The 25,277-nt window shown below is 48.8% G+C and overlaps 1 protein-coding gene across 4 annotated transcripts in view; it reads left to right on the top strand.

The window, feature by feature from the left end:
• The first annotated feature begins 287 nt into the window (after window positions 1-287).
• The window catches only part of PPP1R13B (protein phosphatase 1 regulatory subunit 13B), a 102,259-nt gene continuing 77,269 nt past the window's right edge, over window positions 288-25,277 (top strand). Inside the window, exon 1 of one of the 4 annotated variants that reach the window (XM_058740394.1) lies at window positions 288-444. Coding sequence is in view for 2 of the 4 variants with exons in the window: in XM_058740391.1 (XP_058596374.1) it covers window positions 7,378-7,386 (9 nt within the window). In the remaining 2 variants the exon portion in view is untranslated. Of the gene's footprint in view, window positions 445-6,358; window positions 6,509-7,115; window positions 7,387-25,277 lie in introns of those variants that run through there. The other 3 variants (XM_058740396.1, XM_058740391.1, XM_058740397.1) reach the window with 3 other exon arrangements.

Here is a 25,277-nt window from a genome sequence, read left to right as displayed (position 1 = left end):
TCCCAGCCCAGCCCAGACCTCCCTCTTTCCCACGGAGGCCCGAGGTGAATCCCAGGTGGAGGGGAGAATGCGGCTGAGGCCTGAGACCAGGACGAAGGGCTTGTGAGCGTGTGCATGCATGCGTGCGTACGTGAGTGTGCGCGCGCGTGCAAGCACCTGGCGGAACCGCGGGGAAGCCCAGCTCTCTGGGGGCGCCCCGCCCACTTGGGGGCGGAGCCTGCGGCGGGGAGGAGCGGAGGTGCGGCACGGAGGGGAGGGGCGGAGACTGCGGCGCGGCGGGGAGGGGCGAAGCCTGCGGCGGCCGGGGCGCTGCGGCGGGCGCTCCGGCACCGGCGGGAGCTGTTGCAGTCCCAGCCGCCTTAGGTCCCCGCTCCGTGGCCCTGGGCAAGTGGCGAAACCTCTCTGCGCTTCAGAGAGCACGTGCCTCACGGGGTCCACCGCAGGGTGAGTGGAAGCTACCGTGTGCTGAGCATTTGCTGTGTCCCGCCACCAGCAGGCCGCACCCCAAGGCAGTGAGTGACCCGGCCGTTCGGCCCCGGCGGCGGCGGAGTGGGCTCCGCTCCCCCGCTCCCCAGACCACGCCTGAGGCCCCCGCGCGTGGTAGCGGCCGGGCGCGGTGCCCGGCGGCCGGGCGCATTTCCCTCGGTGCGCGCGACGGGCCACGCGCCACCCGCAGAGTGGCGCCCGCTCTGCCCTGTGCCGGCGGGGTGGGGGCCACACGCCGAGGGCACACACCCCCGACAGCCCAGCGAAGCACGAAAAACACACAGATCGCTGGCGGTGTTCTTTTCTAACCTTGACGACAAAAACACCCTTTCATGCGCCATATGAGCGAACGGAACCACGACTGATTCACAGCCAACAAGGGTTCTCCCGGGAACTGTGAGAGTGGAGCCCCCTCCCCACTGTCCCCACCTCCACACTGTGGGGCAGGGGGCTGGGGGCACGCTGGTCACCTCTAGGGCGGAGTGGCTGGGGTAGGAGTTGGCCTGGGGATGGGTGGAGGTGGGGGGGAGTGTCTGGCACGGGAAGGTGGACGGGCTGGGGAGCAGGAGCTCCTGAGCCCCTGGCCGGGGCGGGGGGGGGGGGGCGGTTAATTATCCTTTGCTGGGTGTGGGGAACCCTGAGGGCTGTGGGGAGCCACTGGGGAAGTGGCCAGGTGCGATTTACACTTTGGAAACACCCTTCTGGCCTTAGGGGGGCTCAATCAGCGGGGGTGGCTCAGGTTAGGGTGCAGTGGGAAACAGGGTTGGCTGGCAGAGAGGGGGAGAGGCCTAGGTCATGCCCAGTGTCTAGCTGGAGTGCTGAGTAGATGGCAAGGTGGGGTGGTGGGGGGGGGGGGGTGGACAGAGGGAGGGGGTCCTGAAGTGAAGAGGGAGGGTGACCCTCCCCAGGGACAGCATGGCAAAACAGGACACAGCCCTGGACCCACCAGTGCCAGCTCCCCAGGCCTGCAGTGGGCTCTGTGGGCACCAGGCGGGCTGATCCATGCCAGCTCCCCAGCACTGGTTGGAAGCCTCGGGGGCCATCCCAGGGCCTTTCTTTCTGTCTTTCCTAAGAACCCCCCTTCAAGCACAACGGAAAGGAGTCCCCTTCTCCACATCCGCCTTCTTCCTTAGTCCTCCTAAGGGGCTTCCCTTCTCCACTCATGCCATCCTCCCCATGGTGCCCACCGGGCCTTGGAAAGCAGAAACCAGGCCCCTCTCGTCCCCTGGAAAAGTGCCAATATAAAATCCAGGCTCATCATGGCCCCCAAACCCAGACTTGATCTTACCTCCCTTCGCTCTCCCCCCGGCTCCTCCCTTGAGCCCCCAGTGCTGCCCCCACAGTTGCTGTCAGTTCATTCCCTTCTCACCTGCTTTTTCTCTTCCTTCACACAGTCTCCCTGAGGAGTCCTGCAAGGCTACCTCCTCGGTATCTTGCTCCCAACTCAAATGTCACCTTCTTCTGGAAAAAGCAGCTACCTCTGTCACATTATCTGGCTTTATTGTTTTTTTTTTTTTTAATACACTTAACCAGTTATTCTGTGTTCTTGTTTATCATGTTCTCCCCTGACCAGAATATAAGCTCCATGAGTATAGGGACCATGTCTATCTTGCTCAAGGTTCTGTCCCCACAGCCTGGACCAGTGCTGGGCACCCAGGGGAAACCCAGGCGACACTTGTCGTCTGAGGGAACTGACCCCTGGGCTGAACAGGTATGTCGCCAGCTCTAAGGTGGCACGTTGTGACAGGTGACCCAGGACTGAGCAGTTTGGGAGAAGGTGGTACAGATGAGTTCTCCTGGGGGGATCTGGGGAAACCTTGAAGAAGAGGAAGGATTTGAATTGTGATAAGAACAGGTACCACTTCTTGGGGAAATTGACAGTGCTTTTGTGGGCACAGGAAGGTGGAGGAACAAGGACTTGGAGGAGGGAAGGCTAGGGTTTGGGACAGCTGGTGTATAAGATCTAGATGTGGAGGGGCGCCTTGGTGGCTCAGTCGGTTAAGCATCCAACTTTGGTTCAGGTTATGATTTCACGGTTGGTGAGTCTGAGCCCTCCATTGGGCTCAGGGCTGACAGTGTGGAGCCTGCTTGGGATTCTCTCTCTCTCTCTCTCTCTCTCTCTCTCTCTCTCTCTCCCTCCCTCCCTCCCTCCCTCCCTCTCCCCACCCCCCCCCCCCACCGCTCTGCCTCTTCCTCATGTGTGCATGCATGCATGTGCTCTCTCTCTCTCAAAATAAATAAACTTAAAAAAAAAAAAAGTTCTAGTTGTGGAATGCTAGGGATATGGGAGATTAAGTTGGAAAAGTAGATTGTGGCTATGCTCTGAGGGCATCTTGTTATAGACTGAATTGTGCCCCTGCCCCCCAGGATTCATATGTTGAAGTCCTAACCCTTCTATAACCTCCAGATGTGACTATTTGGAGATAGGGTGTTTAAAGAGGGAATCGAGGTTAAAGAGAGGTTATATGGGTGGGACCTCATCCAATATGACGGGTGTCCTTACACGGGGGAAAGCCACCAGGGCTGCACGTACAATGAGAACATTCCCAGCAAGGGAATGGCCATCTGTGAGCCAAGGATCAAGACCTCAGAAGACCTCGGAAGACCCAGCCCCGCACATACCTTCTTCTGGGACTTTCAGCCCCCAGGACGGTCAGTTTCTGTTGTTTAAGCCCCCTGTTCTGTGATCTTTTGTTTTGGCAGCCCTAGCAAATGAATATAGGTCTTAAGCTTTTTATATTTTAATTTTAAATTGTAATATTTCATCTGGTTCAGAAATCAAATATAAAAAGTAATAATGACCAGAGGATCAAGGTCAACATCAACAGTGATACGTCATATTGATAGTTTGTGCCCTTGGTAGGATGTGATGAAAATGGTGCTTCACCTGTGTGGTCTTCCTCCAAAAAATCCCAGAACCTCAGTCTGATTATAAGGAAAACATCAGCTAAATCTCAAGTGAGGAACATTCTACAAAACACCTAACCCGGGGGGTGTTGTCTGGCTCAGTCAGTGGAGTGTGTGACTCTTGATCTTGGGGTCATGAGTTTGAGCCCCATGTTGGGTGTGGAGCCTACTTGAGAAAATAAAATAAAAATAATATTCAAAAACCCACCCAACCTATACTCCTCAACACTTTCAAGGTCATAAAAATACAAGGGAACTGGAAAATTGTCACAGCCCAGAGGAGCATAAGGAGACATGATCTCTTAAATGTAATGTGGTGTCTTAGATGGGGCCCTGGAACGGAGGACCTTAGGCAACGCTAAGGAAATTTGCGTAAGGTCTTTAGTTAAATACTCGTGTATTGACGTAGGTTCACTAGTTGAACGTGCTATACTCATGTAAGATGTTAATAATAAGGGAAACCGGGATGGGAGGGAGCCTGTGAGAACTCTTTATTTTTCCTTGGAATTTTTCTGTCAATCTAAAATGGTTTGAAAAATAAAGTTTATTTTTAAAAAGTAATAGTGAGAAGTCTCACTCAGATTTCTGTCCATTGTGAAGCGACCGTTCCCACCCCCAGCCACTAGTTTATTAATGTTCCGCGCATCTTTCAGGAATCCTTTGTGCAAATATGAGTCCATGGTGATTTTTCTCCCTGAAAGGCCTTTGTGTTTTCTTTGAAGAGCATTTAATCATTTTTGATATGTAACATTTCAGACATACAAAGTGGAGAGAAAAATACAACGCACCCCCTGTGCCCACCACCCATATTCATCACTTATCAAGAATTTGCTGTGTATGCCTCACCACCCCTCCCTGTCTTGCTGTCCCCCTTTTGCTCGTTTTTAAACAAATTCTGGACCTCTTACATATGCTAGTATGTATCTCTGAACGATCTGCATAGCTTTTATTTTATTTTTTTTAATTTCTAACTTTTTTATTTTTGAGAGATGGTGCGAGTGAGTGAGGGACAGGGAGGATGAGAGAGAGAGGGAGGGGGGTAGAGAGAGAGAATCCCATGCAGGCTCTGCCCTGACAGAGCCCAAAGCAGGGCTTGAGTTCACGCGATGCGGGGCTCGAACTCATGAACCATGAGATCATGAGCTGAAGTTGGATGCCTCACTGATTGAGCCACCGAGGTGCCCCGTTATTGTTTTGTTTTTTTTTTAATGTTTATTTACTTATTTTGAGAGAGAGAGAGAATGCATGTGAGCTGAGCACTCGTAAGTGGGGGAGGGGCAGAGAGAGAGGGAGAGAGAGAGTCCCAAGCAGGCTCCACCCTCTGGGAGTCTGATGCAGGGCTGGATCTCACAACCACGAGATCATGACTTAGGCTAGAATCAAGAGTCAGACACTCAACCGACTGAGCCACCCAGGCGCCCCCTGCACATCTTACGATATACTGAAGTCTATATCCCACCATCAACAGTGGTTCCTGAAGAACCTTTTGTGAACTTTAGTCTGGGTGATGAGCAGACACAGGAGAGCTTTGCAGGGCGGGCGTGTGTATATGTGACCTAGTTCTGTCTGCGTGTGGGATGATTTGGGCTTGGAGGAGGTTAGAGCAGGGAGGCCAATTATAAACACACTTGGTCTCATGGCAAGTGGTAGGGCCTGATGCATGGCGGCCGCAGCAGGGTGGGGAGAAGAACCAGCTAAGGAGCCTGTCGGGGGGGGGGGGGCAGGGGGGGCACTGACCAGCCTGGCTTCAGATACATGTCTGCCTGGAGGATAGACGGGGCCTTGGTGTGAGGGCAGGGCAGCTGCAGCTATCTGTCCCCAAGGGTCCGGTGGCTAGGCTTTCCTTTTCAGAAGCGTGGGCTCATTTTGACCACCTCAAGGCAGGTGTCCCAACTCTGCAGGGCCCCGGCAAAGCCTGTCCTTTGCTTGGCTTAGTGGGCCAGCACCCACCCACATGGGTAAGGAACATCAGCATGTCAGAGCAGGGAGGCCACCAGAAATCACAGCATCTAACTCCTCTCTGGTTACGCACAGAGAAACAGAGACCCAGAGAAGGGGCGTGTGTTGCCTCGGCCACACAGGGAGTGAGAAGCAGAGCTGGAATGAGACCGGGGTCTCTGACTTCCTTCCTCCCATTACCCACAGCTTCCTCTTCTCTCCGAACCCTGCTCCCAGAAGAGATGTGACACGAGCCAGTGCTGCCTGTGTGCATACGTTTGAAACGTCCTGGGTGACTCCGCTCCCAGGGACGTAGGCACACTAAGCCTGCTTGCTAATGACAGCATTACTACAGGAAACTATTTACAGAGCACCTACCATGTACCACAAACCGTGCCGGGAACTTTGTATACGTCATGTCTGAACCTCCCCAAATCCCATGAGGCAGCCACTATTATTTCTGCAATCTCCCATTATAGAGATGGGCAAATTGAGATACGGAAGATGTAGCTTGGCTAGGATCATACAGTGAGGGTGTGGCAGAGGCAGTGTTTGTCCAACTGGAAAGTCTGCACTCTTAAACACTAACCCCTGTGGCCTCTGAAGAACAGGGGTGGTTTCCCGTGAAGAGGACGCTGCTCACTCCCTGGCCTCCACCCTCGTTGTCCCCCAGACCCACACCCCAGCCCTGAGCCTCTCAGTGGACAAGACAGGCTACAGATGGGCCCTGACCCCCTGCCGTCGTCTCCAAGACGCTGGGCCCTACCCAAGGTGGTTTATGGCCTTTGGTGTTTGGGGCCGTAAACAGACCTCCATGTTCAGGGCGCGCATGAAGTGTCAGCGCCGCCTGCGAGGACATCAGACACAATGTGCTCTCAGGGTTCAAACGAACGGATGCCTGCCCTTTCGACGGCCTTTACTACACTCTGTTCCGTGCCCTGCGAGGGGCTCTGGACACATGGCCCTGGTGTCCGTCATTCAGGCGCTCAGGCCACAGCGGGAGGTGCCACGGGAGACAAGGCTGGACTCTAACCAGGGTGGTCCGAGCCGCAGGGATGTTGGCCCAGGTGGGCCCAGGCTTTCTAGGCCGCGGCTGGGGAGCGGGTGCGGCGCAGGAAGGCCGGCTGCAGCAGGGCGCCGCCAGCTGCAGAAGACGCGGTGGCGGACGGCCGATCAGGTGCCCAGGGGCCGCGGCGCGGGGCGGGTTCCCGGGTCCCTCCCCATCGGTGCGGGGCCGGGTCACGTGGGTGGTTTGGGGCGCACCACGCCCCTCCGGCCGGGCCCCCAGCTGCAGCACCCTCCCCCCGCCCCCCCCCCCGCCCACCGCGGCGCCGGGAACCCGGGGTCAGGCCGCGGTCAGACGCTGGCGCGCGCCGTCGCCGCAGGATGCGCCCCGCCCCTCGGCGGTCGCCGGGGGCCCAAGGTTCGAGTCCCGGCCTTGGTGTGACTCGCCGCGGGGAGGCCCCTCCCCGGCCCTGCCCTCTTCCGGCCTCGGTTTTCCCGTTTCAGAGGTCTCGGAGAGCCTGCGCTCCCGGTCGCGCGCGGCCCCGAGCCCACAGGCCGCCACACGGGGCGGGGCAGCTGCTAGGCGTCCGCAGCGCGCCCGCCCGCGGGAGCGCGGACGCGCACGGGCGCGCTCGCACCTGGCCGCCGCGAGAGCGGGTTTGGGCGGGCGGGGCCGGGGAGCCCCGCCTCCCCGAACCCGCCCCTGGCCCCGCCGGGCCAATCGGAGCGGGCGGCTGCCCCCGTGTGGGGCGACGCGCTGGGGGCGGGGCCTGCGGGGGCTGAGGAGAGAGCCCGAGGGCCGGCGGCGCGAGGCGGTCGGGCGGAGGCGGCGGCGGCCGGTCCCGGGACAGCGACGCAGCGCGCCCGCGGCCGCGACAGGGCCGGTCAGGCTCCGCAGCCCGCCGCAGCCGCCGCCTCGCCGCTGAGGGCCCGAGATCGCGGCGGCGGGCGCGCGGCCTGTGAGAGCGACCGGAGCGGCGGGCGCGGCGCGGCGCCGAGCGTCCTGTCAGGCGGCCGAAGGCGCCGCGGACCCGCGCCGCGATGATGCCGGTGGGTGCGGGCGGCGGCGGCTTCCTCCGTGGGCGGCCGGCCAAGCCTCCTTCCTCCCGCGGCTCCCCGCCCCCGGGGCCCGCGCGAGGCCGGGCGGGCGGGGAAGGAAGTGGCCTGGCGGGCGCGCCCGGCCCCGGCGCCCCCCGGGCGGGCAGGTGGGGGCGGCGCCGGGCTGTCAGCGCGGGCCGGGCGGGGAAGGGCTAGGGCCGGGGTCGGGGTCCGGGCGAGGATCGCCGCGGTCTTCCCCGCCCTGCGCCGCGGGGTTCCCCCCCCCATCCCCCGCTCCCCCGGGTCGGCGCCCCCTCGGCCGCGGCCCGGCCCTTCCTGCGGACCCTCCCGAGCCGGGGGCTGCCCGGGAGGGGAAGCAGGAGATGAAATTGGAGCCAGTCGTTTTTTTCATCCGTTTTGGCGGGTGGTCAGACGGGCCGGGGGGCGGAGGGGGGGCTGCCGTTTGGCGCCCGCTCGGTTTCGGGGTCTCGCGGCGCCCGTGTGACCCCCCCCCCGGCCTGAAATTTTCTGGGGTCGCGTTCGCAGTCGGCGCTGTGTACACCTCCGTGTGGCGTTCCCACGCTTGGAACCCCGTATTTGTCCCCAGCCCTGCCCTGATTCTGAAACCGTGTTGCATTTAGGAATTTACGTGGGGAATGGATTTGGAGAGCCATCTTAGGAATTCCCCTGTACCGCGTCCTGCTCGTTTGTACGTTCTGCTTCGACTGGCCTGCTGTCACCGTGTTCTGGGTGTTGAACGAGGTTCACCGGTGGCGGTGCCGCCTTTGTCCTGTCCTCAGGGATGCGTTCTGCTAGAAAGAGGACGCTACGTTTGCCGTTTCCTTTACCTGTAACCTAAAGAGCAGCGGGTGCTGAATTACAGTTTTTCTAATCTGGATTTTTTTTTGGTGAGATAAATGCCGTGACTTAGGAAAAAAAACGTAGGACTGGTGGCACCCGGTTGGATGTACTGGTTTTCTGAGTGCCTTTATTTTGGGTAAAATTCAGGAACACATTTGTAGTCGAGTAACAGCAGAATCATTGTTGTGACCTACAATTTCTACGTTGGAAATCACATTTCTGCAGGAAAGTACCGTTTCTCTGCATTTTCAGCCTGGATGCTGCTCTTTTGCGCCGCTGCACTCAAGGACATTTAGATTAGAATTTCCCCCTCCCCCTGATCTTTCAAGTCATTTCCTGTCTCTTGATAATCTCTTCTCCCCTTTTTGAGCTGATTCCAGCACATGTTTGCAGAGTCTTAAGCTTTGACCTCATTGATCCTGAGGTCCTTCTCTGGCATCAGGGCTTGTGGGGTTTCTAGACATTTGGTTGAAAATGAATGATTGTCTTGTAATGGAAGGAGAACTGGGTGAGGATCCGAAGGTCGGGAGTTGAGTCCCGGTTCTGCTACTTTTTAGCTGTGTGACCTTGAACAAGTCAAGGTCTCCAGCCTGGAATCCCGTCTACGGCAGGAATAAAGACATGCCTGCGGTGTCTGAGGCTTTCCTGAGGATCAAAAAGGGTGGTGGGTCCAAAAGTGCAGGCCAGACAATGCCATGCGAGTACTTATTGTTGTTGGCGTGGCTCTAACTGTAACCTCGGAAAGATAAGGCATCTGGAGGCTGTGCTTCCCTAATTCTCGCTGGCTGGATTTGGGAAAGGCGTTACGGTGTTCGGCAGTTTTGAAAGCAGTTTTCGTTGAATCATGTGAGAGTTGATTGTATTAGGTACTGCAGTAATATTGAAGGGTGTCTGTGCAATTTTGATTGGTTTCATCACCGTGTAATGTTTACACATACCCTGTTAAGGACCTGGCTTACATTTTCCAGAGGATATACTGACATTTACCTCCGTTCCACGGGGTTAGGGTTTCTAGTCTCTTCCTTATCATGTTTCTTTTTTAAGAAGTGTGCTTAGCTGGCAATTGGGAAATTTCATGATACTCAAAATAATCAAATACTACTTAAAAAAAAAAAACCAGTTCTGTTAGCTATTTCAAACACACTGCTTTTGTTTTGAAATGCCTTCTAGAAACGTGGTATTTTTCTTGGTCTCTCCTTCGTGGCCTCTAGGTCTGTATTTCCTTCTTGATCCCTAAAAATACTACTTGTAGGATTGAGCCCTTCGTCTATTAACACAGTTGGGGCTGGTTGTAAATTTAACACAGGCTTTAAGGACTTGCCATTCTTACTTGGTCCTATCTTTATGTATCCAAGATGTAAATGATTTTTCTTACTTTACTGTATATTTCGTATTTGTCATCATGAGGAATCATCAAAGGAAGATTGGCTCATATTTTGCATCCTTTGTATACAGCAGTACACACTTTCTTTTCTAGTTCATATTGTTCTTTTTTTTGTCTTAAATTTTTATTTAAATTCTAGTTAACATATAGTGTAATATTGGTTTCAGGAACAGAATTTAGTGATTCATCATTTACACATAACACCCAGTGCTCATCACAAGTGCCCCCCTTAATACCCATCACCCATTTAGCCCAGCTCCCACCCCCCGCCTCTCCCCTGCAGCAACCCTCAGCTTGTTCTCCATAGAGTGGAGTCTCTTATGGTTTGCCTCCCTCTCAGAGCAGTACTTTCTAGTAGGAATGTAATGGGAGCCACACAAATGTGATTTTCTAGGAACTACATTAAAAAGGTGGTATTTGAGTAATGTCTTTTGTTAATGCAGTATATCAAAAGCATTGCAGCATGTGATCAATATGAAAAATTTACTAATGTAATATTTTACTTTTTTTTTAACTAAGTCATTGAAATCCGGTGTGAATCCTGTGTGACTCTAGTGAAGTTTTACGTTTATAGCTCACACCAGTTTAGAGTAACACATCTCAGGTGCCCGGTAGCTACGTGTCGTCAGTGGCTACCATATTGGGCAACACAGGTTTAGAGTATATTTCTTTTAGTTATTTGAGAATTCGCAGTTAGTGTGTGGTGTCTGTGGTACCTTTTAATTGATCAGATGGTTTACTGCAGCACCCAGTCTCTCAGCTGTTGGGAATGAATGGGAGGATATCTGGCCATGTTCTCATCTGACACAATAAAGCCTTTGAAGAAGTCTTCAATTTGCCTGTTACGCAAAGTTCCAAGACTATTTACTTTTAAACAAAGTTATATTTTGGAATTTTCCCTTGTTAAAATAGTACTGTGTTCTAGTGTCTGTTGTCATTCACCTTTTGGTCAGTGGATGACATTTTTATTTTATTTTTTATTTTTTTAAATTTTTTAATGTTTATTTATTTTTGACACAGAGAGAGACAGAGCACGAATGGGGGAGGGTCAGAGAGAGGGAGACACAGAATCTGAAACAGGCTCTGAGCTGTCAGCACAGAGCCCGATGCGGGGCTCGAACTCACAGACCGCGAGATCATGACCTGAGCCGAAGTCGGCCGCTTAACCGACTGAGCCACCCAGCTGCCCCAGTGGATGACACTTTAAAAATGTTTTCCCAGGGCACTTGGGTGGCTCAGTCAGTTGAGCATCTGTCCCTTGATTTTGGCTCAGGTCATGGGATCGAGCCCCGTATCAGACGCCGTGCTGAGTGTGGAGCCTGCTTGGGATTCTCTCTTTCTCCCTCTGCCCTTCTCCCCTATTCGGGCACATGTTCTCTCTCTTTCAAATAAAAAAATAAAATAAAATTAATAATAAGTGAAAAAAAGGACTCAGCTTGGGTCTCCCATTCCAGAGATCTTTAAATAAAATAATAACATAAAAATGAAACTGTTTTCCTAAGAAGAAAATGGGCTGTGCTTTAAAGATTACTCATTGGCTTGTGCCTAAGATCTGGACCTGGAAGCATTTAGGCTATGCCTAAATAACTTTGTTAGAAATAAGAATGTTAATAAAGAGCCTGGCTCAGAGCATGAAAAGAATGAAAACTGCCTTGCTCATTGGTCGGCCTCTTTCTTTTCAGAAGAGAGGGAGCATTTTGCAGCTGGTAAAACTTCTTGTGCAAAGGTGAAATAGATCTGGGGAATGGCGCTAAGGATACTTTTTTCTTTTCCAAAGCAACGTTGATGTGAGTAAAGGAAGTTCTGTGGTTCTAAAGTGTTTTATTCATAAGGGAAGCACTCTGGTGTTTTGGTAATGTTAGCAGTGAGACTCCTTACCTCCAGTAGGCACTGCATAGTATGACTAGCTGATTCCACTCCTCTCTGTCCTAGGAGCCCTTTCAGCATATTAATTGTATAGGCTATGGGTTAAATTAATTTGTGTTTAACATTTAACTTTCATTAAACAAACATTCACTTATTTCAGATACTTCCTAACTATACAGAAAAAAAAATTTGAGGTACTAGAATAGGTCTTTTTTAAATTTTGTAAATGCTTATTTATTTTTTTTTATTTTATTTTATTTTTTAAAAAAATTTTTTTTTTTCAACGTTTTTTATTTATTTTTGGGACAGAGAGAGACAGAGCATGAACGGGGAAGGGGCAGAGAGAGAGGGAGACACACAGAATTGGAAACAGGCTCCAGGCTCCGAGCCATCAGCCCAGAGCCTGACGCGGGGCTCGAACTCACAGACCGCGAGATCGTGACCTGGCTGAAGTCGGACGCTTAACCGACTGCGCCACCCAGGCGCCCCAATGCTTATTTATTTTTGAGAGAGGAGAGAGAGCACGAGAGGAGGAGGGGCAGAGAAGGAGGGGAACACAGAATCCTAAGCAGGCTCCAGGCTCCTAGCTGTCAGCATAGAGCCTGACGCGGGCCTGGAACTCACGAACTTCCAGATAATGACCTGAGCCGAAGTCGGACACTTAACTGACTGAGCCACCCAGGCACCCTGGTCTTTTCTTTCTTTAAGCCATCACCTGTCGTGTAATTGATAAAAACAAACTGGAAGAAGAGAGATTTAGGTTCTAGTCCACACTTTTTAGTACCTGTGTAACTTTTGGACTTAATTTCTTTGGACCTCAGTTTCTCATCTGTGAGATGAGTTGGTCTTGGGTGATTTCCAACTGTTTATGGTCGGTCCAGTAGTTAATACATAGTAGATACTTTCATGAAAGTCAGTAATCAGGCTACATCACAGGTTGAGGCAACCTGATACTTGTTTTGACAGCCCTGATAGTAAACTTGTTCACAGCCCAAGTGTCTTTGTATGATAGAGCAGATAAGAGCTCAGTAGGTGTTCACTATTATTGTTAACTAATAATTTAGTCACTTGATAGGCTTGAATTGTGTCCTAATTTAGCAAACAAAGCACTGAAGACTAGAGAAGATTTTTTTAAAACTCTGGCTTCTTTAAAACAAATATTACAGACATAATATTGCCATTTAAAATAACTCCAGCCTTTAGATTGCCCACAGATTCATAAAAAGAAAAACTAAGTCTCAATCATACAAAGGTGTGTATATAAAAGCTTGTCTTGCAGTTTTATTGAACTTAAGAACCGTCTACACGGAGAGCTCTTTAAAGGCTACAGTGTGAAGTGCAGCCATAAAGTTGCAGCTCTTGACCTTCCTAGAGCTCGATTGGGTAATAGCGAGTTGGTAATAGTGAGTGCTCGGGTGAATGGTAGTTGTCATTATGCATTTAAGCTCTGTGTCATAGGTTTTGTGGTGGTGTCTTTGTTTTTATGGAGAACTGAGGCTCATGAGGTAAAGAAACTTGGCTAGGTGCTCCAGCTCCGAAGTGGTAAAACGAGGTTTGAAAACAAACAAGCTGACTCAAAGCCTTTGCTCCTATCCTTTGTGCCGGTCACTTAGGGAAGTTTGCTGTAGTCAAGGCATTTCGCTGTGGGTGCTAGTGAATCGAGTTTGGCTAAATGTTTTCCCCTTATGCTCAGCTCAAACAGAGCTTAATATTTAAAAGAATCCCAAGGTGAATCTTCTTTTTTTTTTTTTTAACTTCCAGTGTAGCTAACACAGGATTATATTAGTTTCATGTGTGCAATCTAGTGATTCAACACTTGTACGTTACTCAGTGCTCGTTACAAGTGTGCTCTTAATCTCCTTCACCTGTTTCCCCATCCCCCAGCCACCTCCCCTCTGGGAACCATCAGTTTGTTCTCTGTAGTTAAGAGTCTGTTTTTTGGTTTGCCTTTTTTCTTTGTTTTTTTCTTTTTTCTTTTTTCTTTCTGTTTTTTGATTTGCCTTTTTTCTTTGTTCCTTTGTTTTGTCTGTTAAATTCCCATATGAGTGAAATCGGATGGTATTGGTCTTTCTCTGACTTATTTCACTTAACATTGTACTCACTAGCTCCATCCTGTCATTGCAAATGGCAAGATTTCATTTTTTTTTCTGGCTGAGTGATATTCCAGTGTGTGTGTGTGTGTGTGTGGGCGCGCGCGCGCCTTCTTCTTTATCCATTCATCTATTGATTGACATGGATTGCTTCCTTAATTTGGCTGTCGTAAATAATGCTGCTGTAAACATAGGGGTGCATATATCTTTTCAGATTAGTGTTTTCATATTCTTTGGATAAATAGTAGTACAATTACTGGATCATATGTAACTCCAAACTCCAAACTCCAAACTCCATACTGTTTTCCACAGTGACTGCACCAGCCTGCACTCTCACCAACAGCGTTCAAGGGTTCGTTTTTCTTAACATACTCCCCAACATTTGTTTATTGTGTTTTTGGTTTTAGCTGTTCTGAGAAGTGTGAAGTGATAGTTCATTGTGGTTTTGATTTGCATTTCCCTGTGATAAGTGATGGAGAGCATCTTTTCATGTATCTGTTAGCTATCTGGATGTCTTTGGAAAAATGTTCATGTCTGCTGTCTATTTTTTAAATTAGATTATTTGGGTTTTTGGTGTTGACAAGGTGAATCTTTTTTTAAAAAAAATTTTTAATGTTTTATTTATTTTTGAGAGAGAGAGAGAGCACAAGCAGGGGAGGGACAGAGAGAGAGGGAGACACAGAATCTGAAGCAGGCTTCAGGCCCTGAGCTGTCATCTCAGTGCCCGACGTGGGGCTTGAACCCAGAACTGCGAGATCACGACCTGAGCTGAAGTTAGATGCTTAACCAAGTCACCCAGGCGCCCCTGAGTTGTTTTGTTTTTTTTTTTTAAGTTTGTTTATTTGAGAGAGAGAGAGAGAGAGAGAGAGAGTGCACGCACGCATGTGTGAGTGGGGGGAGGGGCAGAGAGAGCCTATCTGTGCAGAGCCTGACTCAGGGCTGGATCTCACAACTGTGAGATCATGACCTGAGCCAAAATCAAGAGTCCAGTGCTTAACTGAACCACCCAGGTGCCCCAACAAGGTGAATCTTTTTGATAAAAAATGATAAGTTTCATCATCTTGAGTTTTGGGGCAACTCTTAAAAAATTTTTTTTATTATGTTTATTTTGAGACAGAGACAGAGTATGAGTGGGGGAGGGGCAGAGAGTGAGGGAGACACAGAACCTGAAGCAGTCTCCAGGCTCCAAGCTGTCAGCACAGAGCCCGATGCGGGGCTCAAACCCACAAGCTGTGAGATCATGACCTGAGCCAAAGTTGGACGCTCAACTGACTGAACCATCCAGGCACCCCGGGACAACTCTTTTAACTGTAAATGTCGTTTTCCTTTCTCAGCATCCTACTTAAACATACTATGCCAGTATATATGCTTAAGAGTTACTTAGGATTTCTAGCATAATAGGAACTTAGATTATCATGTTATTGTATTGAAGTTATATAACTGGTTGTCAGCATGTGTTTTTGTGTGTGTTTGCACAGATGGGCAGTAATCTTCAGCAAAAGTTTGGTGGTATTTTGGTGCCCAGAAGTATTGTTGCCATAGTTATTTCACAAACGGTGGTTCTAGGGATGAACTTAGAAATGGTGGCAATAATCAAGTTCTATTGTGACGCTTTCTTGGCCTAATTGCTTTATTTCACTGCAAATATAACTGCATGGTTCTTGCTCATACTAATTGATAAGCAAAAGCTACTGTTACTGGATTTTGTAAAATAAAAATCTTTGCCTGGTGATATGTAGAGCAATAAAGACTGTGAGAATGAGGTTGTTTTAAAATTAATAAACGGAGCGGAGCACCTGGGTGGTTCAGTCGGTTAAGCGTTACACTTCAGCTCAGGTCATGGTCTCATGGTGCATGGGTCTGAAGCCCACATTGGGCTCTGTGCCGGCAGTGCGGAGCCTGGAGCCTGCTTCAGATTCTGTGTCTCCCTCTCTCTCTGCCCCTCTCCTGCTCACACTCTGTCTCTCTCTCTCAAAAATAAACATTAAGAAAAAATTAGGGGTGCCTGGATGGCTCAGTCGGTTAAGTGTCCGACTTTGGTTTAGGTCATGGTCTCACATTTCATGAGTTTAGCCCTGCATCAGGCTCCGTGCTGGCAGTGTGGAGCCTGCTTGGGATTCTCTCTCTCACTCGGTCTCTCTGTCTCTCTCAAAATGAAGAAATTTAAAGAAGAAGAGGGTTTTTTAATTAAAAAAATAAAATTAATGAATGGCATTTGAAATATTAGTGTATAGTTCATATAGGATCCTGTTAGTAGTATTGTTAGTCTATCTACAGAAAATGTTAACTGAAGTTTTGGTAGAATCATGATCTGTAACATACGTCATGACTGTAATCGTCATGGCTGAAGCAGATGCAGAGGCCCGTGGTGGGACCATGCCTGGCATGCTGGAGAAACAAAAGGAACCCCGTGTGGCTCAAGCAGAGTGCGTGAAAGGGAAAGTGGGGGAGATGAAATCAGAAAGGTGATGGTGGTGGGAGAGTTTAGGATCTTGTAGGACCTTACAGGTTATTCACATAAGCTATTTTAAAGACCAAAGATATGATGAGACATTTCTATTGGAAGAAATGAAACAGTGGTTTATTTTTTGTGTTGTAAGTTCTGAGTAGCCGGCATGACCTAGGTGTAGCAGTAGGAGTGTGGGTCCCGGTGTCAGTCAGCTTAAGTGTGGATTCTGGCATCACCATTTGGCTCTCCGACTTTGGGTAAAGTTACTTGACCCCTCGGTTCTTAAACTGAGGATAGTAATTGTAAATTTATAGGGTGATTAGGAGGATCAGGGTGATTATTATGGTGAAAGGAGCCTGGTGTGTAGTAAATGCTCCGTAAATGGTAGTTATTTGTGATAAGTTGCATTTCCTCTGGGAAGCTTTTGCCATCTTTGCCTTGGCCACGTCTACCAGTATAAGCAGCCTGGCGCATCTTTTTTTTTTTTTAAAGCTATAATTCATATACCATAAATTAATCTTTTAACATGTTCAGTTCAGTGGTTTTTTGCGTCTTCATAAGGTTGTATGACCATCACCCGTGTCTAATTCAGAACACTTTGCCTGAAGCGTCTTTGTAGTACTCGCCATACTTGCAGTCGAAACATTCGTTTGTGTGGCTATTTGATTAATGTCTGTTCTTGTCCTGTGCTGCAAGTTTCACGAGAGCAGATGCTGTCTCTTTTTGTTGGCCTCTTACCACCAGTGCCTGTCCAAGGGACCGGCCACGTAGTTGGTGTTCGGTGACAATTTGTCGAATGAAAGAAGATACAATGTGGAAAGTAGCTTTGGACCCCATCGCGAAGAGGTGTGTGCGTGTGTGTGATGTGATGGGATTCACACTTGACCCTGTGGGTGGTCAGAAACCAGCAAGCGTTTTTAAAGCGTGCAGTGGTGATTTGTATGAAAGAGGGATAATTCTGAAGCCGGAGAGATAGACTGTGGAGTGAGGGAGAGTGAACAGAAGCAGGAGAAGCAGTAAGGGGACCGATTGGTGCGAGGCAGGCTTGACCCGAAGACGAGAGAGATCTGGTCGGTGGGTAAAAGAGGTGGTGGGGGGTGTGTATGAGTGTGGAAGTGTGAGTGTGATGGCACGTGAGCAGAGATGTGAGTGTGTGTACCCACGTGTGAGTGTGTGTGTGCTTGAGAGAGAGAGGAAGGAAGTCTGGTGCCTGGAGCTGAGGATAACAGGTTTATTGCGTCAGCAGCCAGGCTCGTCTTTCCTTTAAGATAGAGACCACTTGAGAAGGGGTCTGTTTTAAGGGCTTGCGGGGACCAGTGAGTTCCATTTTGGTCGGATTGAGCTTCAGGTGCCTGCTCTATCCAGAAAGGGGTTACGCTGAAATCCTAGGGTAAAATAAAGAGAAAAATCATCGGCCCTATGTTAAGTGGTTTTTAATGTTGTGGTTTAGGCACTCTAGATCGCTGCCCGGGTGTCTGTGGCATGCCACACACCGTCCCTCGTGCTTGTAGGTGAGCCCCACCCTGGGCCCCGCGAGACCAGGCTGAGCTTCGTGGGCAGGGGCTGGCCCGGCTGCCCACCCGCGTGCTCTCGGCGCCCGGAAGACCTCGCGTGCCCGCTTGCTGGAGCAGTGCAGTCCGTGACTTCACGTCGATCGTTTGTGCTCTGCTTTTCCTCTGTGGCACGTTCATGTTTCTGACGGCAACCTTGAAAGTAGAAGCAGTAACTCGTAGTTAACCTCACAAATGATCAGCGGATAGGCGGAGACTTTTGTGGCAGAACTAGAAATGAGAAATGAGGTTGGTCAAAATGTGAAGAAAGCTGAAGTAAAACTTTTAGGGTTAGCAAGGAGGACGCCTAACCGTAGGAACAAAGTATTTTGTGATAGAAAATAGGTGTGAAACAGTACAGTGTAGTGGTTATCGGCTCAGACTCCAGGGCCAGGGTTTCAGATTCCGTATTTGCCACTTCCCAGTCCATGACCTCAGACAGATTAGTTAACCTCTTCGTGCCTTACTGTCTTCTTTAGAAGGAGTTTAATTACAGTAGATCTCAAAACGCTGTTGTGAAGACTGTCAGCTGCTTAGAGCATTCTGTTAATATACAGAACAAGTGCTCAGTAAACGTTCTTCAGATTTCTCTAGCAGCCGTGAGGCTTCATGGCGGACGGGGCTCCGAGAAGGATCCTCGGTGCACTTCCTCGCACTGAGGTGGACTGCCTGTGTTCTGCGCGCTGAGAGAACAAATAGTAGTGGCGAGATCTATCAAGTCGATAGAACGGAGGGGGGATGAATGGTTTGCTTTTCTTGGAAGTTAAAGTTGACCTTCTCTTTCCAGTACCTTCTGTTTTCCGGACCACAGTTTAGAACCGGAATAGGACTCATTTCACTCAGTGTTCCATCAGTGAGCTGAGAAGTTGCCCCCTCCTTGCTGGTCTCTACTTAGATGGCACCTTCCAGGCCACCCTGTCTGAAATGCCCCTTGCAGTCCCCTTACGGTGCTTTGCTTCTCTTCGTGGTACTGGTGCCCACCTGGCATTTATTTGCGGAAGCTCCGGGAGAGCAGCCTTTTGTTTCCACTTCCCACTGCGGTGTCCCCAAGTGCCTGGGACGTCGCCTACCTCCGACAGGCGTGCAGCAAGTACTTGTTTACTGAATGGCCTCAACAAGCATTTGGGGCACAGTGCTTATATGCTGGCTCTGTGCCAGGCCGGGCAGCCCCTGCTCTCCGTGAGCCCACAGTGGGGAACGGCCAAGTAAACAGAAATGCCCTTCCGAAAAGATAAAAATGGCAAGAGTGGCAGAGTACGAGGTGCGAGCAGAGCACAGTGGCAAGAGGAGACTTCTCAGCCCTGGAACGTCAGGGGGATTTTCAGCGAGGAGGTAACATCTGAGCAGCGTTTCTAAGGATGAAGGAGAGGGGCAGAGGTGATGGGGAAAGGCTCTTAGGTAGCGGGTTTAACGCGTACAAGATACTGGGATCTGAATCCGTGTGCTGTGCTCGGGGAGATGGCCTGGAGCATGAGGCCGGATGAAGCCAGGGAGGCTAAAGGGTGGGGACAGATCAGATTCGGAGGAGCGTGTATGACCTGCGTAAGAGTGTGAGCTTGATCCTAGGAAAGATATGAAACCGTTGAAGGTTTCTACTTTTAATTGTAAAATACACGTGACATGAAAGTTTCCGCGTTAACCGCGTTTAAGCGTACGGTCCTGTGGCATCAGTACCCTCACGCCGTGCAACCAGCACCACCGTCCCTCTCTGGGATTTACTCACCTTCTCAAGCTGCAACTACTGTTGCAGGATTTTAAGCTGAGTTGTGAAGTGCTCCAATTTATTTATTTATTTATTTATTTATTTATTTTTTAATTTTTTTTTTCAACATTTTTTATTTATTTTTGGGACAGAGAGAGACAGAGCATGAACGGGGGAGGGGCAGAGAGAGAGGGAGACACAGAATCGGAAACAGGCTCCAGGCTCCGAGCCATCGGCCCAGAGCCCGACGCGGGGCTCGAACTCACGGACCGCGAGATCGTGACCTGGCTGAAGTCGGACGCTTAACCGACTGCGCCACCCAGGCGCCCCATGAAGTGCTCCAATTTAAATTAAAGTCGGTACTGGGGCGCCCGGGTGGCTCAGTCGGTTAGGTGTCCAACTTCGGCTCAGGTCACGATCTCGCGGTTCGTGGGTTCGAGCCCCGCATCGGGCTCTGTGCTGACGGCTGGGAGCCTGGAGCCTGCTTCGGATTCTGTGTCTCCCTCTCTCTCGGCCTCTCCCCCGCTCACGCTCTGTCTCAAAAATAAACACATTAAAGAAAAATAAAGTTGGTACTACGTGTCTGGAGTCTGTGGGAGGAGTCTGTTCAGTAGTTGAAGCAGAGGAGGGCCTCTGAGCGGTCAGAATAGTCGTCGAAGAATCTAGCACTGAAGCCAGCATGTGGGAGACCCTCCTCAGGCCTTACCTCACTCTTCCTCTTACGCATCGCACACCTCTGATTTACCTGGCTCCTCAGTCTTCAGACACTGTATCTGAGGTTGCTAGAGGGGTGCAGCTGCGGGCAGACAGACTGCTGGAAACCGTAGACACACTTGGAGCACAACCTAAGGTTGTGGTCTGAGGGTGGGCAGCCTGACCTCAGTCAACACCAAAGATAACACAATTACAGATTACAGATTACACACAGGTGGTAGTTAAAGTTCCTGATGATGACTGAGTCATCGAGAAAAGAGTAATATCAGCGATGTAGACAGTGGCTGGATACATTGTAGATGAGAGAAGTGTCAAGAAACTTAATAATATGTCAAAACCTTGTTTGTGAGAATCTTCACATCCTTTTTTCATACTAAGCCTCTCAAATTCAGAACATATTTTACACAGGGTCGTCTGGGTGGCTCAGTTGGTTAAGCGTCCGACTTGAGCTCAGGTCATGATCTCACAGGTCAGTAGGTTTGAGCCCCGCTTTGGGCTCTGTGCTGACAGCTCAGAGCCTGGAGCTTGCTTTGGATTCTGTGTCTCCCTCTCTCTCTGCCCCTCCCCTGCTCACGCTCTGTCTCTCAAAAATAAATAAACATTAAGAAAAAAATTAAAAAAAAAACCATATTTTACATATCCAGCCCATTTCATTTCAGACTAGCCACTTTTCAGGTTCTCACTAGCTGTGTGTGGCCAGTGGCCATTTTATGGACAGCGCAGTTTCAGGTTTTGGCTCAAAGGGATTAGACCCTCAGAGAATGCTATCATTCAAAAAAATTCCTCAAGGATTATAGATGACTTGTATTTTCATTATAGTAATTAAAAATTTTTTTTTAACGTTTATTCATGTTAGAGCATGTCAGCACAGAGCCCGATGCGGGGCTCAAACTCACGGACTGTGAGATCGTGACCTGAGCGAAAGTCAGACACTTAACCAACTGAGCCACCCAGATGCTCCTATAGTAATTTTTATTTACTATTTTTTTTTTTATATTTTAAAAAGTACTGAAAGGCAATGCAATGTAGTAAAGAACGTGGACTTAGGAGTAGGCTGTTTGGGTTTGAATTCCAGCTGTCTCATTTCCTACCTATTTGATCTTGGATGAGTTACTTAATCTGTCTGTGTCTCAGTGCCCTCATCTGTAAAATTGAAGGCACAGTAGTACCTACCTCATCGGATTTTGTGAGCATTAAAGCGTTGTTATATGAAAAGAACCTATGACAGTGCCTGCTCTATACTAAACACTATAGATGTGTGCTGTTATCCCCCAAATGTTTATTATCTCCAAAATGTTAAATGATTTTCATTCACTACATTTTAAAGACATTCTTGTTTTGGAGACTGCTTAATTTCAGATGGGCACTTAATAAGTTTTCACCATGAAGAAAAAAAATGTTAAATGTAATTTGGTGAGGATGCTTTTTCATTGATGTCTTTGAGTAACTTTCCTGTTTGCTGCAACGTTGAGGCTGCTTAACAACCAAAGAAATAGTATAATTAATAATTAAAGAATTTAGGATTATAATTAAAATTAAGAAAATGTGAAAGGATGATTTTAGTACTGTTACAGTTAAACTCAGAAATACTTCATCAGCCCTACTATGTCTGGGGAGACTACCTAGTTCTAATTTTTTCCATTGGTCTCTTGTAACATTGGATTATTTTGAGAGTTTTACCTTATTACTGTTATCTGTAAATAGAGTAGAAGGGCAACAAAAGAAATACCAAAATATGAAAAGATCACTGTTTGGGAAGTGGAAGACATTTAAGAGAAGGTCCTTTATCACCTTTTAGAGTAAGGCACGGCTGGAAACATGACCAGATTATGGCATGGGTACTTAAATGTCGAGTTCTTCGCATAGGAGGAAACAGTGCCTAATAGTGGTTTATTTAATCCCAGCTGTTTCCTTTGCGTTGACCGACATCCTACCCTCCTGTGCGGTCTTTGGAACAGTTAAACAGACTGTCTCTAGCAGGACATAATCTGCCCACCCCCTGGCTCCTATGCCCATGCTCCACTCCTCTCCAGCTAGCTCCTGTGGTCGCAGCCTACATGGTGCTTCCTCTGGGAAGTGCTTCCTGAGGCTGGCATCTGGGTCAGGCAGCCCTTCTGTGGGCTCTCGTGGCTCTCTGCAGTTTCCCACTGTAGTGTCCTGCTGTCCCTTCTCTGTCTCCGCTCCAAGTTCTTTGACAAGGGAGGTGTTGACTGTGTGTGCCCTGAGGCTGGCCCGGGGCCAGGTTGGGCTCTGTAACAATTTCCTAAATGAATGAACGAGTGATTCTGTAAATGTGTCCAGTTTATGTTCTGTACAGAGAGACACCCCGCTTCACAATATGGGCTTTGGCTTGTTGCGCCTCTTTCTGCTGCAGTGTTTTACCATAAATCAAACCAACCTGAGGGCCTAATTTTAATCTTCTATGTTTGCCTCCAGAATCGGACAAATCCTCAAATATCAGTATTAATAGAAAATACCTTCTGATCCATTTGGTTTCTGATAGTCCTTTTGGAGAGTTGCTAGTAACTAGATTCTAAGGCTCATATGGGGTAACTGGGAGGGGAAAATGGGACATTTTTATAGTAATGATAGTAGCTGCTCATGGTTTTGGTAGTAAAGTAAAAGTAGCTAAGTTCTATGACTATATTTAATGGAAAAATGAACTTTTGTGATTACTTTGCCAGCTTTTTTGTTATGCAGAGACTGTTATTAAAGTCTATTAAACTGAAGTTTTATGGCTAATGATACAATAGAAGAACCTGTTTCTAGCAGTTTATGAGGTATTGGCTAATAGAGGAGAAATCTGGTGCTAGAGATTACCAAGGTCAGAATTCTGCACGGCCATGGAGTCAGGCAGGGCAAGACTATAAACTCAGGGTTCTAGTGTTTTTTTTTTTTTTTTTTTTTAATTTTTTTTTTTCCAACGTTTTTTATTTTATTTTTGGGACAGAGAGAGACAGAGCATGAACGGGGGAGGGGCAGAGAGAGAGGGAGACACAGAATCGGAAACAGGCTCCAGGCTCCGAGCCATCAGCCCAGAGCCTGACGCGGGGCTCGAACTCACGGACCGCGAGATCCTGACCTGGCTGAAGTCGGACGCTTAACCGACTGCGCCACCCAGGCGCCCCCAGGGTTCTAGTGTTTTCAGGAATCAGATCGACTTGGAGATCTTTGCAGAATCTCACTGCTTTCATATCTTGTCCCCCTCCCCAGGTAGTACCTAGCATAATCTACATTCAAGTGCCTTATACTTTTGTTTCGAAATTTTCAATTTCTCATGGGTGGAACCCTTATTAGTTTGTCATAAAACCATGGTTTATGATCTCTATTACTACAGAGTAAGAAGGGGTCAGGCAAATAACTGCTAAGATCCTGTCTATTGCTGACTTCTTGTGATGTTGTATTAGAGCTGAGCAGCCGGGTCTCCATGTGAAAGGCCTCTGTTAGGGAAGCTCCCGGAGAAGCAAGTTGCACATGAATCGTGAGATCAAGAGAAGCCAAGTGACATAGGCCGAAAGTGGGAGGCGCTTCTCTGCTGGGTGTTGGGTCTGTACTTTCAACAGATACGACTGTGCCCCACTGTGTGCCAGAACGTTATGAAGGATATGAGTGGCCTAGTAAGGGAGGTAAACATAGTATAAAACAAGTGATATTCAGCAGATAATTATGACAACACATATTTATTGGCTTTTATTATGTGCCAGCACAGTGCTAGGCACTGGGTACTTGACAGTACTCATTTGCTGTCCTCAAGGGGTTCATAGTCTAGTTGATAGAAGCTTGCAGAGCAGGGACACTTAGGGCAGGAGTGCTTGAGTATGCAGACTTTGGAAGCAGAGCTGGTGTCAGCCCTGACCCTGCCACTTACTAGCTGTGTGACCTTAGACGAGTTACATAACCTGTTGGAGCTTATCTACTCATCCTTAAAATGAAGGGAATAGTGCTTGTCTCTAAATAAATGATGGTATAGCCATATAGAGGAAATGATATATAGCCTTAAAAAGAGTGAACTAGAACTATGTGTATTCTCATGGAAAAATGCCCAAAATATAGTGTTGGCTGGGAAACCGTCCTACTTATTGTAGTCTTAGTGTAAAAATAGAAGTAGAAAACATCTGAAAGGATATATACCACCTGTTTCAAGTGTGGGTCACTGGTGGGGACTATTCTTCTATTAAAATTTTTTAATGTTTATTTTTGAGAGACAGATTGCTAGCGGGGGAGGGGCAGAGAGAGAGGGAGACACAGAATCTGAAACAGGCTCCAGGCTCTGAGCTGTCAGCACAGAATCCGATGTGGGGCTCGAACTCCAGAATGTCGAGATCATGACCTGAGCTGAAGTCGGACACTTAACTGACTTAGCCATGCAGGTGCCCCTGGGGGAACTATTTTTTGTTTCCTCCATTGTTAGACTCTCAGAAAACTTACATGTTAATTTGCCACCCAAAAATAATAAAGCTAATAATAGTTAAAAAAGAACAATGACCTTCTTTCCAGGATTTCTGGCAGGATTGAATGATATTATGTATGGAGAATGCACGAGGTCTAACACATAGTGTCAGTAAGTAGGTACCATTACTGTTACTGCTGGACATAGTAGCTAAGGAGCAAGAAGACCACAGAACCCTTGAAGGTTGATGTTGGATCCTATGGTGTGAATTTCCAGTTGATTCGTCAGAGTGGGATCTTGGTTATCCTTGGAGCCCAGATCTGGGCACCAGAGTCTTCATGGTCCACGACCTTTTGCTGACCTTGGGTGAAAGAGACAAACCTATAACTGGGCTCGGTGTGCCAGGTGCACGTGACCACCACTCCATCCCGGTTCTCACTCTCGAGAATAAACACATTGTCTGCACCATCTTGAAGACAGGGAGAGGTGGCCTGCCAAGTTGTGATGCCTTTCCCAAGAGAAACCTGGGACTTTCATGGACGGGCAGTGTGGTATAGGAGGCTCCTGGAGTCATCCCTGGGTTGACCTTGAGCAAGCTATCAACCTCTCCCCTTTTTTCGAAGTTTATTTATTTATTTTGAGAGAGAGAGTGCACACATGAGCAGGGGAGGGGCAGAGAGAAAGAGGGAGAGAGAGAATCCCAAGCGGGCTCTATGCTGAGCATGAATCATGACCTGAGCTAAAATCCGAGTCAGATGCTTAACCCACTGAGCCACCCAGGTGACCCTGTCAACGTCTTCTGTCCTGCTTCATTTGCTCCTGCCTCTTTCACTTGCACGTCATAAATGGTTCTTTTCCTTGTTCCTATTGGATGAAGAATCGGACAATACTTTTTTT

This window comes from Neofelis nebulosa, chromosome 7, assembly GCF_028018385.1.
Source record: "Neofelis nebulosa isolate mNeoNeb1 chromosome 7, mNeoNeb1.pri, whole genome shotgun sequence".
NCBI classification, from domain to species: Eukaryota; Metazoa; Chordata; class Mammalia; order Carnivora; family Felidae; genus Neofelis; species Neofelis nebulosa.
This window is presented reverse-complemented; position numbering and strand designations above follow the sequence as displayed.